General features: G+C 54.8%; 2 protein-coding genes across 3 annotated transcripts; both read left to right on the top strand.

The window, feature by feature from the left end:
* The first annotated feature begins 2,462 nt into the window (after positions 1–2,462).
* On the top strand, positions 2,463–3,577 carry Mrpl34 (mitochondrial ribosomal protein L34). Of its 2 annotated transcripts, none has more exons than XM_015489239.2 (2): positions 2,463–2,649; positions 2,869–3,577. In XM_015489239.2, exons 1-2 carry the CDS (start codon positions 2,585–2,587, stop codon positions 3,098–3,100), a joined length of 297 nt encoding a protein of 98 aa, XP_015344725.1. In that variant the 5' UTR covers positions 2,463–2,584; the 3' UTR covers positions 3,101–3,577. The 2 variants fall into 2 exon arrangements, with proteins under 2 accessions (XP_015344725.1, XP_015344726.1); XM_015489240.2 differs by having other exon boundaries at positions 2,488–2,649; positions 2,887–3,577.
* An 867-nt stretch (positions 3,578–4,444) lies between these two features.
* Dda1 (DET1 and DDB1 associated 1) lies at positions 4,445–13,298 on the top strand. The gene is made up of 5 exons (XM_015489238.2): positions 4,445–4,616; positions 9,553–9,633; positions 10,144–10,195; positions 11,134–11,195; positions 12,593–13,298. The coding sequence occupies exons 1-5, from the start codon at positions 4,614–4,616 to the stop codon at positions 12,701–12,703; spliced, it is 309 nt and encodes a 102-aa protein (XP_015344724.1). The 5' UTR covers positions 4,445–4,613; the 3' UTR covers positions 12,704–13,298.
* The last annotated feature ends 2,509 nt before the right edge of the window (positions 13,299–15,807 follow it).

The raw sequence follows: 15,807 nt of genomic DNA on the forward strand, positions 1-15,807 counted from the left end.
CCTGGGGCGGTCAGCGCAGGGGCATCCCGCGACCGCCCACCAAGCCGGCCATTTAAGCCCCTCCCCAAGAGGGCGGGGCCTTCAGCAGACGGGCGGGAACTTGGCCCTATCGTAACTGCGAACTGACCTGGCCTAGATAGACGTCCAATCAGAGACTAAAATTCTGAGATGGGGCGGGCTCTGGGTCAACGGCCCCGCCCCTTTTAGGGGCTCTCGGAGGTCGTGCAAGGGATTGGGCCTAGCCCGGGAGGGAGAAGGGGCTAGAGCCTCAAGTCTGCGGGACTCCTGGGACTAGGCAGTCGAAGTCCTTTCTCAGAGAAGGGGTCTCTCCAGCCAGCTCCTGCCTCCGACTTGCCCTGTCCCCTCCAGAAGGAGCTCCCATGTCCCTCTCTGTGTTGACCTTTCTATTCTAGAAACAGAGACTCCCTGATCTTTGCAATTTCGTGTGGTGAGACTGAGGCTCACGAAGAACACACGCCAGGAGGAAAGCCAGGTTGGGATTTGAACCCAAGCCTGTGTGATTCCAAATCCTGGGAACTGTTAAAAACAGAAAATTTGGAGTCTTGAGTAATTAAGGAATTGGGATTTCACTATCAGCCAATTTAACCAATGACTGCAGATGGAACTGAGAAGGGACTGGTGGCAAGAGATAGACACCCCAGTTCCATGGTCAAGGCTGAGGCAAGATAGTCCACCAGGAGAGCCTGGATTCAGAGAACCCAGGGCTCAGGTTTAGCCTCTGCCCTTTGCTGATGTGTGACCTTGGACAAGTCATTTCCCTGAGCTTTCATTCACCTCTATATGATATTATTCTCAAGAGTTTGCTATGCAGGTAAATGATTCATCATGTGCTTTGCATGTGGAGTAAGTGCTCAATACATTCTTGGCATTATTATTATAGTGGTGGTGATTTGTTAAATGGGCTTCAGAGGACAAGGGGTTAATTGCTTCTTCCTGCTTGCCAGTCCTCACCCCCTGGAATCTGCTGTCAGAGAGCTAAATTAGATGCAGCCACCCACGCTTGCCCACTCAGGACTCTCCTGGGAGGCTACACAGTTTATTCATTCAGCAAATGGTTCCCACAGTGTGTCGTGTCCCACCCACTGTCCCAAGCTGGGAGACTCTGTCTCAGGTCTGCTCAAGCCTGGCTCCTGAGAGGCCCCAGAGGTACGGGAGAGCCCTACTGGATCAGGGTTAGGCCACAGAGAAGGGACAGGGTTAGAAGAATTTTTTTCCAATAAGACATCTATGTTTCATCCCTCCCCCCATACCAAGGATTGAACTCAGGGGCACTCAACCGCTGAGCCACATCCCCAGCCCTTTTTTGTATTTTATTTAGAGACAGGGTCTCACTGAGTTGCTTAGTGCCTTGCTAAATTGCTGAGGCTGGCTTTGAACTCGAAATCCTCCTGCCTCAGCCTCCCCAGCCACTGTGATTATAGGATTACAGCTGTTTACCACTGCACCCGGCCCTTTTGTGTGTGTGTTTGTGTGTGTGTGTGTGTGTGTGTGTGTGTACTGGGGATTGAACCAGTATCAAAACTGAGCCGCATCCCCAGCCTTTTTATATTTAACTTATATTTTATTTAGAGACAGGGTCTCACTAAGTTGCTGAGACTGGCTTTGAACTTGCAATCCTTCTGACTCAGCTTCCAGAGCCACTGGCCTCCACAGTTTTTATTGGTGCATTGTAGTTGTACATAATGATGGAACTTGTTGTTACATATTCCTACATGTACACAATGTAACTATAATTTGACCAATATCACTCCCCAGCGGTTTCCCTCTCCCTTGCTGTCTCTCACCTCTTGGCCCCTTTCCTCTACTGATCTAGAAGAGGAATTTTAAAGGGTGGACACGGACCAGGTAGAGAGGAAGGTGTGGCTGCGATTTAGGCTGTGTGCGGAGAAGGTTTTGCGTGCTGAAGGGCCATGATATTTTCCCTGGGACAATGGAGAGCGAAGGAGGGTGTGTGAGCATGTGAAGGATTCAGATCTGGGTCTCGGAAAAATCCCTCTAAGGCAAGCCAAGGGCAAGCTTGCAGCCCATGCGTTTTACTGAAAAGCTGAAACCTGGAGAGGAGCAGGGACTACCTCAAGGACACCCAGCCAGCTCGAATTCAGGCTCCTGGGCTCCCTTCCAAGAGGCGGGGACTTGGCTGTGGTCAGAGAAAAGCTGTCAGCCAGCTGTGTGCCATCTGCCTGGCCCTTGCTGGGAATGAAAAGACCAACCATCAGCTTCCAGCAGCTGCCACCAGCTGCGCCACAGTCACCCTGGGGCACCCTCTGCCGGTAGACAGAGGAAACTACAATTCCCAGCGGACCATGGGACATGCCTTGTACGCACGCGCAGATTGAGGAGTCGTCCTTCTGCCACCTGCTGGTCGATCGGAAGACTAAGCTCCCGGTAGGCACTACTTTGGTGCGCAGGCGTGGAACTGCAGGTCCAGGTGCCGACCGCGGCTGTGCAAAGTTGAGTGTAGGAGAAACTACATTTCCCATAAGTCTCCTTTCCCACCCCTTAGCCGCGTAGTTGTGGGCTCCGGAATCTTTGGCGGCTGGGACAGCGTGACCCGAATCTGGACATGGCTTTCTCCGCCGGATCCCTATTGGGCCCCGCCGGCAAGTCGGCGGCGCAGCTAGGTGGCAGGTGAGTCCTCAAGGGACACGTCTTCAAATCTGGGAATAAGGGCGGCCTCCGGGGCTGGCTCCAGAAGTTCATCGTCTCCAAGACTCGACAACGCTTTGCGCACTCAGAATGCGCCTTTTCCAACTAGCGTCTGTCCCCGTACAGATCTGGAAGTCAAGGCTCAGAGAGGTTGTACGGTGCGCTGAGATCGCACAGCGCCTCCGCTGACCTTCCTTACAGCTTCTCTTGCCTCTACAGGTTGTTACAGCCCAGGATATGGTTGGGGTTCCCAGACTCCTGGGGCCTCCCTGTCTTGCAGCAGGCCCGTGGCAAGGCGCGCGGAAACGAGTATCAGCCGAGTAACATCAAACGCAAGCACAAGCACGGGTGGATCCGGCGCCTGAGCACGCCGGCCGGCGTTCAGGTCATCCTCCGTCGCATGCTCAAGGGCCGCAAGTCTCTGAGCCACTGAGGATCGTGACGCTGCTGGCAGGACTCCGGTTAAAGCATTTCCCTTGCCTAGGACCTCACCTCGCGCCTTTGCGGGGAGCTGGGGAGCAGAGAAGACTTGGGCATAAATGCTCCCCAAATCGTGGGGTTGGCTTAGGGGAAGAAGTTGGGTGGGACTGAAAGTGGGGGAGTGGTAGTCAGCTTGGCCAAGTCTCTTTTTATGCTTTTAAAATACGAAGAATTTCGAACATTTGGTACAGTACACAGAACAGTATAAGAACCGCTGTGTCCCTAGTACAAAGCTCGGTCCGCCAGCCATCCACAACCGTCCTGCCCCCTCCTGTGTTACTTTGAAGCAGATCTCAGGCATCAGGTTATTCTGGGGATATTTCAGAATGTATCTCTCCAGGATAAGGGCTCTTTAAAATATAATTACAAAACTATAACCCTCCAGATTACCAGTAATTTGTAAATGTCAATAAATGTTAATTCCAAATTCCCTCTTGTTCTACTTGTCATAACTTACAATCTGGGAAGGCTGGTGAGAAGGAGAGGCGTTTCACATCCTCTACCTGCCCCTTGCGGATGGGCTGTGAGACCCTGGGTGAGGCTTTAGTCCTCAGGCTCCTTTGCTCTGTTGTTGTTGGAATAATAATACTTAATAGCGTCCACGTAGCAAACTTATTGAGCACTTTCTATATACTGGGTGCCCATTCCTTATTCAGTAGGGGCAATCTGTCTCGTGGGGAAAGTGAATTTACACCTAGGCAGGAGGATCAGGGCTGAGAGGGGGATTGTGAAGGCTATAGGAACCCAGAGCGGGCACCTGACTTGACTGACATTGGGAAGAATCGGTCAAGGAAGAACTATCAGGAGGGATTGGGTAGGGGTCACGCCACGGGGCAGGTGAGGGAAGCCAGAGGGGTCCAGAATTTGGGACACTAGGGAACCACATGAGGCATTAAAGCAAGAAAGTCTAGGTTGTCAATTAAAAAATAATTAAAGCAGCTAATGCGGGAGTCGTCTACGAAACCCAAGGTTGAAACCACGGGGAGGAGGCTGAGAATGTTTTGGTCCTCACCTTGCGGGACCGTCGTGAGACCTCAAGGGACACTGTATGAAAAAGCGCAATATATCCGACGTGCGAAACCGAGAGTTGTGAACTACAACTCCCAAGAGGCTTCGCGGGTGCGGCATCCGCCTATTTCCGGATCTCATTTTCTACGCTTCCAAGTCCCGGGCGAGGTTTTGCTTCCTCGACCGAACTTGACTATGAAGGGAGGAGGCGTGGCAACCAATGGGCATGTGAGTTAGCCGAATCTGACCAATGGGAGCGCACGCAAGGGCTATATCTTGGGGGCGGGGCCACAGGACCGACCAATGACGGGGCTTAGTGGCGCCATCAGTGTACGCTGTGCCGTGGCTGGAAGTTGCTGTGCGGCGGCTGCTAAGAAGGCGGCTGTGGCGGTGGCGGCGGCGGCGGTGGCGGCGGCGGTGGCGGCTGAGGCGGCTGAGGTGGCGACGGAGGAAACAAGATGGTGAGGACGGCCGCCGGGCCCGTACTTCCCTTACCCTCAACAAAATGGTGCCGCGGGACCACCCACTTCTCTATCCCCCTAAGGCCTCTCATCACTCAGCCCGGCCCCCTCAGCCCCGCCCCACTCTCCGCGCTGACCTGTGACCTTCGACCCCTCAGACCCTTCCTTGAGCTTTCTTTTGACCCCGCTCCAGCTCCTTCCCCGACCCCTGACCCTGTGTAGGCTTCCAGGCCCTGACAACTCATTCATTTCCGGGTCGCGGCTCCCCCCGGAAATCGCTTGGAATGGGGTGGGGTCTCCTGAGACCCCAGCTCGGGCCTCTTCCTCGGCTCAGCGGGCCTGGGCTTCTCTGATTTAGGAGGGTTTGGAAGGCCGGTATGGGCGTCGGGGCGGGGGAGGGGGCTTGACACCGCAGACTTTGCAGGGCTTTGTCGCCAAAGGAAGTGCGACACTCGCCGATTGCCTGGATTCCCCGGGGCCCTAACCCCTCCCCCACCAATCTGGGCCTCCTCTTGTCCCCAAGAGACAGCAATTCCGTCTCTCCCATCCTCCGAGCCTCTGCCTGTTAAATGAGGATGTTGGTAGTCCAGACTTCATAGGATTGTGGTAGTTTAGGGAATTGACGTGATAAAGTGCTTAGGACAGGGAACATTCAACAGATGAGCTGGGTGACTTGGGGCTGGTGACATCCTCTCCTAACTCTCCTTTCATCTTGAAGTGGGGGTAATCCTAACTGGCTGTTGGGAGGTTAATATTCCCACTCCCACATCCTGGGGTGTGGGGCTGGTGGTTTTTGGGGTTTGATCTGTAAATTGGGATGGTGACCCCCACCTCAGAGTTGTTGGACTGAAGTCCCTCCGCTCCCTTGGCGTCCTCACAACTGGCAGGGGCAGTGGAAGATTTGATCAAGCTGAGTTAGGGCCCCATTGCCCCTGAGGGAGAATCCCAGCCCACAGCTGTCGGCCTTTGGGAAGCAGTAGAGGAGGGCAGAGGAAGCGCCCCAGGGAGGAAGGTAGGGCCCACTGTGTGGGTCCCCAAGTCTGGGTGTTATCATTGATTTCTTACTGCAGTGTGTCCCCAACCTGGTCATAAGAGGATTCTGTTGGCTCTTCCTCCAGAACACAACCTGAATCCATCTGTGGCCTGTCCAGGTACTGCCACCTCTGGCCTGGATGCCTGCCCCAGCCCCCTCCCTAGTCTCCTTGCCTCTCTCCCATCCACTTGGTTGTTTTTAATTTACCAGGACCTTGAAATTTTTAAAGATGTAAGTCAGATTGTATCACTTTCTAAATTATGAAATGCTCCTGTTGTAACCCTGTTGGTTGTGACCCAGCTCCTGCCCTCCACCTTCAAGGTCTCTGCCCACCTCTGTGACCTCATCTCCACCCTCTTCACCCCTTCCCTCTGCCAGCTTCATCCACACAGGCCTTGTTTGAGCTTCCCATGCTCTGAGTTCCACACCCCCAGGGCCTTTGCACCTGCTGATTCTGCCTGTAGTACTTTCCCTACTGTGAGCATCTCTTCTTCAGATCCCCTCTTGATATCTGGAGGCACCATCTTTTCTCCTCTTGCTTTGTTGGCTCATTAGTGGGCTGTCCACAAGGAGACAGGACTACAGGTGTTTGGTAAATGTTTGCTGAGGTAATGGGTGACTTCAGGGCTTCTGGCTGCAGGGTGGACTTCTCCCCTGTCTTCAGACCTTGTTTTCCAGCTTAGCTGAAGGAAGTAGGTCCCCTCCCCATCTTCATTCAGTTATTCGGCACGAGTGAGCCGGTGTCAGCAGCTGCCTGGAGGGAGCACTGTGCAGAGGCTGCATCAGTGTTGTCTTATTGAGACTCTGAATCAACTTGGGAAGTGGCCCTGTGTGCAGTACCCGGTTCTGTAGGGGAGGTGTGAAGCTGTGAGGTTGTTTGCCCCAAGTCACACAGCCAAGGAGGTGCTGAGCAGGATTGAGGGGAGGATTTAGGTTCTGTGCTTGTCAGCCTTGTCCCCTGTGAGCCCTGCCCGCTGTGAGCCCTGCAGGGACCTCAGGTTGAGGTAGCCCTGCCCTGCCCAGTGCCCTCAGCCAGGGAAGTGGATGTGTTGGGCGATCCTACTGGGGTGGAAGCAGGTCTCTGGGAGAGGCTCCCTAGGTGTGGGGACAGCATCAGGGTAGGAAAAGTTAGAGCTGATGGGGGAGGGCAGCAGTGTGGATGGAGAGGCCCTCCTGAGGGGTGGTGGATGGTGTGCAGTGGGAAGATAAAGAGGGCCCAGTGGGCCAGGGCTGTGGAGAGTCTCGAGTAGAGCATGGACAGGGTCCCTTCCTATATCAATACCTCTGGACAGTCCACTCCAGTCCCCCAGATGAACCAAGCCTCTGTGCATCCTCCCCCATCCTATCTTTACACAGTGCCCTGAAGGCACCCTTACCTCCACTTTCCACTCACTGTGATTTTGTGATCCTTGTGTCCCCTATGCAGTAGGACCTCCCTAAGACCAGGAACAGGGCTTCAAGGCTCACCCCAGTGTCTTGGTGCCCCAACTTGGGGTCTGCCATATAGTGAGGGCTAAGAAGACCTTGCTGGCTTGGTGCAGTGGCTTGGGAGGCTGAGGCAGGAGGATTATAAGTTAAAAGCCAGCCTCAGCAATTTAGCAAGATCCTGCTTCCAAATAAAATATAAAAAGGGTCGGGGGCTGGGGATGTGGCTCAAGCGGTAGCGAGCTCGCCTGGCATGCATGCGGCCCGGGTTCGAGCCTCAGCACCACATACAAACAAAGATGAGTCTGCCGAGAATTAAAAAATAAATATTTAAAAAAATAAAAAAAAATAAAAAGGGTCGGGATATGGCTCAGGGGTACAGTGCCCCTGGGTTTAATCCCTGGTACTAAAAAAGAAAAGGAAACCTTGCCACCTGTATGACTCTGGCTCCTTAGTCTGAGAATAAGCTGGAGCAAGGGGCCGAGGATGGGTCGAGGCAGGTTTGAGGGACTGTGAGTTGTCCCTGGGAGCAGCTGTGAATGCTGTCATAGGCTGAGGGGGACACCTGACAGCCTCCTGGGTTGGCCCATGCTGCTTACATCTCACTGGGACCAGCAGAGGAGGGGCTGGCCTGTGGGACACTAGTCCTCTTGTCTGCTGCAGAGGATGATGCGAAGTCACTTAAATGGCTACTTCCTCCAGGGGCTACTTCCTCCAGGGCAGATCTCTGGGGCTTCAAGAGTGGGGCTGGACCCTGAGGGTACCAGGTCCTGCAGCCCTGGAGTCTGCCGGATCTCAAGCCATTGGGTTATCAGACCTGTCATGTAATGGCAGGGGCATGGCCTGTGAGACTGGGCACACCTAAGACTAGGTGACCTCAGATGAATCACACCAGTGACCTCCTTACCTCAGTCTCCTGTCTTGAGGATAGGGAGCTGCCACCACCTGCTTGGCTGGGTCACACCTGTGAGTGCTGTTGGGGATATGACATTTGGGAAGACCCTGGCCCAGGGCAGGATGTGTGGGGAATCCACACCAGATGTACCCCTTGCCAACTGTCCCACCTCAGGCTTGACCAACAGGGACTTTGGGAAAGTGAATGGACTTAGCCACACAGGCCTAAAACCTTGGGTGGCCCAGCCGTATCCCCCAGGCAGCTGTGGGAGGACGGTCTGCACCCTGTGAGGCTGAGGCCCTCCTGGTGAAGGGCTCAGGCTCCTCCAGGGGGAGGCAGGCATTTTCCCCCTAGGACTAGTTCTGCAGGCTGATGATCAGCCTCAGGGTGGGGACTCCAGAAGAGTCCCTGAGCTGACCATCACACACCTACTTAGCTCAGTCCACATGGGGCTTCTTTTTTCCTTTTTCTTTTTGTGTGTGAATGGATTTTTTTTTCCTTTTTGTGATATTGTGGATTGAATTCAGGGATGCTTTGTTACTTAGCTACATTCCCGACCTTTTTTTTTTATTTTTTATTTTGAGACAGAGTCTTGCTAAGTTGCCCAGGCCAGCCTTGAACTTGCACTCCTCCTGCCTCAGCTTCTGAGTCCCTGGGATTATAGGCATGTGCCACTACGCCCAGCCCACATGGAACTTTCTAGAAAGTGGAGCCAGCTTTAAAATCTGGATAAGGACTGACTGGTGTGTGACTCGGTGGTAGAGCACTTGCTGAGCACACAAGAGGCCCCGGACTCCATCCCCAGCACCACAAAAAAAAAAAAAAAGGGAAAGGAAAGAAAAAGAAAGGAAGAAAACCAAAATAAAATAAACCTAGATGTTTGGGGCCAGAGTGCAGCTCAGTAGCAGTAGCAGAGTGTTTGTCTCGCATGTGTGAAGCTCTGGGTTTCATCCCCAGCACTGAAGAAGAAGAAAAAAGAAAAAAGAGATAACACATATACAAACTTGGATTTTTAGGATGTTGGAAATGTGGCAGCCCTGGACTCCCATTCCTGAGTAATTGCAGCCCCTTCTCCCAGTCTCTGTTCCCACCCCCCATCTGTTGTCACACTGACCCCTGGGGTTTCTTGAGATCAGCAGATGTTCCTCTGTCCTCCGTCTCTGCCCAGGGCGGGTCGTGGAAACAGGGCCTGGAGGCTCAGCATCCAGAAGTTTAATACGCTACTAAGCACAGTGCCGCCCAGGCGGGCCATAGCCATCTCCTCGGCGGGGGTGTTTGGGGCCTGGGTTTGACTCCTCTGTTGCTCACACAGTGCGACTTTAAACTAGCGGCCTGTTCTTTCCCAGCCTCAGTCTCCCGCCTTTTGCCTGGGTGTGGGGCTGTTGTGAGGGCCTCCTGGGAAAGCACACACTGACCTTTGGTAGGTAGCTTGGGGGTGCACTCTGCAAACCCTGAGAAGCAAAGAAAAGTAGAAAGAAAAGACCAGAAGTCACCGGAAGCCCTTCTCAGACGCGTAGTAAGGGACCTTGCAGACTTCTCCACTGTTACTGATTCTCACTCTCTATCTTCTGTTTGTTTTCTAGGCAGATTTTTTGAAAGGATTACCTGTCTACAACAAAAGCAATTTTAGTCGATTTCATGCCGACTCCGTGTGCAAAGCTTCGGTGAGTGTGTGTTCTGGGGGCTGGAGTCCTTAGGGTCTGGGGGTAGCATGTGTCCCCAGTAGTGGTCTTGGTGGGGACAGGCTGATCTTTAAGGCCAGTTCCACCCCATATTCTTTATTTTTCTTTAAATATTTTTTTAGACATTGATGGACCTTTATTTTATTCATTTTATTTATATGTGGTGCTGAGCATCGAACCCAGTGCCTCTCATGTGCTAGGCAAGCGCTCTACCTCTGAGCCCCAACCCCAGCCCTCCCCCCCATATTCTTTTTTTTTTTTTTAATCTTTATTTTATTTACTTACTTTTATGTGGTGCTGAGGATTGAACCCAGGGCCTCACACAGGCGAGGCAGGCAATCTACCACTGAGCCATAACCCCAGCCCAACACCCTATATTCTTGAGTGTCTTTCCCTCTTTTTTCAAGGGTAGGTGCTGAGTTGGGGCTGGGGAGGGAGCAGGGACCCCAGGCCCATGTGCTCCTAACCTACCTTTTCCTAACCATCCTGCAGAATCGACGTCCCTCCGTCTACCTGCCTACTCGGGAGTACCCATCAGAACAGAGTAAGTAGCATCTGCTGGTGTGTCCTGTCCTGGCTCCTGGGGGTGGTTCAGAGGCCCAGCCCAGACCAAAGAGCAGGGCAGCGGGCAGGGAGCAGGGAGCAAAGAAACCGGGGAGCAGGGGCAGGCGGCAGGGCACAGAGGTGGCTTGCAGTCCAGTTCCCAGTCAGGGTCATGTGGGGAAGGGCCCTAAAGAAAGACCAGGAGGCGGTCTGGGGACTCCGGGCTGGAGGTGTGCTCATGGCTGTCTGCTCACTCCTGACCTCGGGAGCTGCAGGAGACCTGCTTTTTCTGGGTGCCTCCTGATCTCCACACACTGGCATCCAGGGCTCCTGAGGCTCTGAACTGACCCCCTCTTCCTGGCATGGCCCTTCCCCTTGGGTCAGGCCTGGTGTCCCCTTCTGCCTCCACATCAGGGATTTGGTGAGAATGCAGACTCCAAGACAATACTGTGAGACAGGTGATAGCAAAGAGCACTTGGGGCTGGGGAGGGGACCTGGCAGATGGCTCTGCACAGTGGGAGGATGTGGTGGTGCTGTTGTATCTTTATTTTAACTGTTAAAAAGGCACCCGTCTACCTGGACCCTGCAGGGTACAGGTGACTTGTGGTCACCAGATACAACTATGTAGGTTTGTGCTTATGGTCCACCTGGGAGAAAGCAGGGATGCGAGCCTGTCCCCCACCCCAGGACGGAATCCTGCATAAGGCAGCAGGGACCCTGAGGGAGCAGTCAGCTCAGGCCCCTGGTGGTGGCTGTGTGCTCAGAAGTGAAACCACTGGGCTTTCTGAGGTCACCTCCTAAATTGTGGGTGCTGACTTTGAGCCCCAGAAAGACCACCAAGGGCCGAATAGGCCAGGAGGTCAGGGAGGGGTAAAGAGCACCCATCTAAGGTCAGGATGCCTCTGCATCTTCTGCCACCATTTCTGTCTTTCTTTTCAGTCATTGTGACAGAAAAGACAAACATCCTTCTGCGCTACCTACATCAGCAATGGGACAAAAAGGTAAAGGATGAGGGGTTCAGGTGCTGGGAGTGGGGTGGGGCAGACATGCCTCCTAGCAGGGCCTCTTGAGTGAGGGAGTGAGTGGGTGTTTGGGGGCCTTGGGGGTCCAGTAGGATTTTTCCGGGTGGTCGAGGAGAGGGGGAGCCGGTCAGTGGCGGGAACAGCTGTGCGGTGGCCCAGGTTCTGGCGTTGGAAGGCGGGCCGCCGAGGTTAGACTTTCCAGGTGGGCCTTAGAATGTTTTGTTTGTTCTCACATGTGCCTGGCAAGTGCTCTACCACTGAGCCACACCCCCTCGGCCATCTGTCACTGAGCTACAGCCCTAGTTTGTTCCCCCCCCCATTACTCTTACTGAGAAAGAGTCTCACCAAGTTGCCCTGGCTGGCTTTGAACTTGCCATCCTCTTCCATTGCTGGGATCACAGGCATGTGCCACCGTGCCTTAGAATGTTTTTGTTTTGTTTTGTTTTTGGCACTGGGGATTGAATTTGGGGTACTTAACCACTAAGCCACATCTCCAGCCTTTTTATATATTGAGACAGAGCCTTGCCAAGTTGCCGAGGCTGGCTCTGAAGAGGCTAGTGATCCTCCTGCCTCAGCCTCCCGAGTTGCTGGAATTATAGGCATAAGACACCACATCTGGCTGTAGAATCTTTTTTTTTTTTTTTTTAATGGTGAAATTTACACAAGATTAAAACTCCAGGCAACGTAAGAGGGGATAAATGTGGAAAGAGTTGTCTCCCAGCTGGGACAGTGATGCGCACTTGTGAATAAAAGTCACTTCCCTCAACTTCTGGCATCCTGACCTCTTCCCAGAAGCCACTTTTTGTACATTTGGGACTCTCTTTCTTTGATAGAAATTTCCACATATTATTCAGTAATATGGTTTTTCACTTAATATTGAATATCAGACTGAGGTTGGACGGGACTCCAGGTGAGCTCTCTGAAAATCCAGGGTGCCCGACCCACTGCTTCCATCCCCCTCCCCAGCTGCACAGGCTTTGAGTGCCACCATCCAGGAAGGACACGACCTAAACCATCTGCTGTCCTCTTTTCTGGGGATGCAGGGCCCCCCTGTGGCTCCCAGGTGCCCTTTTGCCCTTGGCTCCGTGGGTGCTCCTCTGAGTGTTTGAGAAACGGGATGTGGGGGGTCATGGGAAAGGTCGTGGTGGCTCTCCCCACGAGGTACCCAGGAAATCCCTGCCTGTCACCTGCCATGGGTCCCAGAGGACACTCAGGACAGGGCTTAGTGGGGCAGGTCCCAGTGGCAGGAAGCGCTGCCCAGCCCGGGGCCCCGAGTCACATTTCCCTGCTCCAGGGCTGGCTTCTGACACCACTGATGGGCCAGGGCTGGCACTGGGATGCCAGGAGCTCACAGCCTGTCCTTCCCTTGCCCCCAGAATGCCGCCAAGAAGAGAGAGCAGGAGCAGGTGGAGCTGGAGGGCGAGAGCTCGGCACCGCCCCGCAAGGTGGCGCGGACCGACAGCCCCGACATGCACGAGGACACTTAAGACTCGCGATCCCCCACAGGCGCCTCCTGTTGTGTCTGCTCCTTGGTCGCCCGCCCACCGTGTGTAAGCGCCCTGCCCGCCCGCCTTCCCCGCCGGCCACCCACACCCCGCCGTCCACACCACTTCCAACCTCATAGGAGCCGATGTATTTATTTTCCTTGAGTTTTTATTTATGCTGTAACATGTATCAAGCGTTGGTTAAAGGGGACGTCAGACCCAGTAGTGTGATGTCGATAGATGCTTTTTAAAAAACATTGTTTTTCACCCTTCCCCTGTCCAGGTCCCCCGTCCTGAGAAACTATGTCTCTAGGGTGTAGAGCCAGGGGGGGTTCTGTGGCCGGGTGGCAGGGATGGGGGTCAGGGCCCTAGGCCTGGCTCTCCCGGACAGCTGAGCAGCCTTCTCCCTCCCTGCTGACCAGTCCAGGCCTCCGAGACTCACCTGGTCTCCACCGCCACGGGAGGTAGCCATGCCCAGACCTCCCTGTGAGCAGGCGGGCAGGGGAGAAGTCGCCCTACTGGATCTTCCTCTTAAGTCATTTTATCATGGACTAGAGCGCTCCGTGTCCTCCCCAATAAAAGGATCTTTCCTACTCGACCTCGAGTCTTTGCTCCACACTCCTCACCCCTGGAGGACGGAGCCCGAGAGTCATCCTGTCATCACCAAGAGGAGAAGAGGGGCCCCTTGTGCTGAGGCCCCAGGGACCAGCCATATCCTCTCGTGAGCCTGCTGCAGCCGCCATGCTCAAGGCCAAGACCCACTCGGACCAACCCCTCTGCCTCACCTGTCAAGGTGTCCTCAAGGACCAGGTCATCTCTGAGAGACAGTCTATGGTGCCAAAAGTGGAGCTGGGGTCAGCTCACATCCAGGACTCTACCATGCAGGGCCCCATGCCCACCGTCCACTGTGGAGATGGCCCAGTCTTGCTTGGGGGCCTGGGCTCTGAGGGCCTCTGGTGACATCAGAATGACATTTAGCAGGTGTTGCCAACCCAGGTAGCCTGGCCTCATGGGACCCCAAGTCAGATAGGAGTTCTAGTCAGTGTGCTTCCTGGCCTCTCCAGGGGGTCCCTTCACCAGCTGGGCTGGGATTGGGACTGAGCTTGGAACGTAGAGGGTGGTTTGGGCTCTGGGTAGAAGTTCGCCTCCCTGAGCATTTGGCCTGAGCGTCTGCTCCTTCTACCCCTGCTGCCCTGTAAGGGGGGCGTGACTCAGTGCTGAGTATTCGGGGAGTTGGGGGTGGGGTAGGCCCTGGATCTGAGGGGGTGGTTGGGGAAGGTGTGCCTGCCCCCAGCAGTTACCCTGGGGCCTTGCCTGGCTGCCCAACTCTCTTGGGGCAGATGGTGCTGGGTTGGCACAAGTGACTGAACCAGGCCAGCACAGCAACCCAGCTGTGCTTCGAGGCCCAGACACCATGACCCCAGCTCTCAGCTTGGTGTCTGTAACAAGGCAGGTGCATACTGTAAGGTCCCTGCAGGCACTGGGCAGCCAGTCAGGAACAGAAGCTTGACCTTGGCCTTGCGGGTCAAGGCAAGGGGAGTCCCCGTGCCCCTCCCCCCCCCCCGACTTCCAGACCAGTTGGGAATCCCCAGTCCCAGGGGTGGTTCTGACCTGGCAGATTTATGGTGTTACTTGGTCAGTGGTTAAAATGGCAGGACTTCAAAGACCAGGAGACAGCATGGCACCAGGCAACACCCCCCCCCAAGGCTCTGAGTCCCCTTTTGAGCTGGGCCTGTCTCCTACACTGACTGATTCCTGGGGCGCTTCCTCCCAGTGCCCTGCCCGCCCCGGCCCACCTGTGGCCTCCCTAGGAGGGAGCAGCCTGTGCACGGCCCCCACGGCTCCTGCTGCCTCAGGAGGAGCCCAGGCCTGAGCCAGCCACTGCTCCCCACCCCTGCCTTTGGGACTCCCCTTGCCCTGATGTCCCCAAGTCCAGACTGCCTTCCTGTGCCTCTCCCTCAGCTACAGGCTGCCATGCTGGCTCCAGTGAGCCATGCCTTCAGGTTTCCCTGAAGTGTGTCCCTTTGTCAAACTGGCTCCCCCTGGGGTGTGGCCACGTGAGGGTCTAATCCTTTAGCTTTTGTAGGGGGATGTGCTTGTTGTCATTTTCCCAGATGAATGTGAGGGTCTGACAGGCAGTGTTCCTGTCCCTAAGTCACATGTCCACAAATCCTAGTGATTCGTGTCTGAAATTCGTCCCTTCATGGGACGTCCTGGCTGTTCCTTGATGCCAATCTGTGTCTGTTCTGGGCACCCCCAAGTGCACGATCCTCTCAATACCATGACTCTGGGACTGCAGGGCTGGGGTGCCAGGTGCCTTCCGATTTCTGTGTCCCATGTTCTTCCCATTGTCCCTGGCTTCCCAGGGGGCAGTTGTGCCAGAAAATGCACCTCTTACACACACACACACACACACACACACACACACACACGCAGCTGAGAGGACCGTGTCACCCCTCTGTTCCTGTTTGACGCTGAGAACTATGGCTGAATCCTTTCAGCATCTTGAGCTGGCCTCCTGTCTGGGTGGCTGGAACCTGACCTGAGCAAGGCCCTGCAGCTCCGCCCCAGGGCTCCCGGGCCCAAGTCAGCCCCCAGATCTGGGCCGGCACAGGCGGCACAGCCTGGAGTTTTCCATCCGTGGCCCCAAGACCCAGTTCTTGGGAGGAGGCCCCTGGGCGTCAAGTCAGCCTGTGGCAGGTCCTAGTCCCCAGGGCTCCCAAGCCCCCTTCCACTTGCTCTGACCTCGGGCACTGTTGAAATATACTTTTTATTGCATTTCTGCCGTTTTACAAAAATATGACAAAATAAATTAAAAACAAATAAATAATCGCCTATTCTGTGTGTGTTCTCTATTGGTTTTGGGGTTTCCTTTCGCTTCCCCCATCCTGGTCGAAAGGAAAACGGCAGATAGGGGAACCCGCCCTGACGGGGCGGCCAATACTGGTGGCTGTGGCTGGGGACGGAGGGCAGGGCAAAGCGCGTTTTCGGGCTGGCCGCCCCTATAATGACTGATATTGCAAACGAGAAGAGGAAGGCAGGGCGCGGGGCTAGTGCCAGCCGCTGGGCCAGCACACGGCCTGGGGGCTGGGGCTGGGGCTGGGGCT

This window comes from Marmota marmota, unplaced genomic scaffold (genome assembly GCF_001458135.2).
Source record: "Marmota marmota marmota unplaced genomic scaffold, marMar, whole genome shotgun sequence".
Classification (NCBI taxonomy): Eukaryota; Metazoa; Chordata; class Mammalia; order Rodentia; family Sciuridae; genus Marmota; species Marmota marmota.

Excerpts from the sequence above, each read along its gene's own strand:
- Dda1 (XM_015489238.2), top strand. Across the intron at positions 9,634-10,143 it reads ACTCCGTGTGCAAAGCTTCG|AATCGACGTCCCTCCGTCTA; the intron begins GTGAGTGTGTGT and ends ACCATCCTGCAG. Across the intron at positions 11,196-12,592 it reads ATCAGCAATGGGACAAAAAG|AATGCCGCCAAGAAGAGAGA; the intron begins GTAAAGGATGAG and ends CCTTGCCCCCAG.
- Mrpl34 (XM_015489239.2), top strand. The coding sequence starts at position 2,585 with ATGGCTTTCTCCGCCGGATCCCTATTGGGCCCCGCCGGCAAGTCGGCG. Across the intron at positions 2,650-2,868 it reads GCGGCGCAGCTAGGTGGCAG|CTTCTCTTGCCTCTACAGGT; the intron begins GTGAGTCCTCAA and ends CCTTCCTTACAG.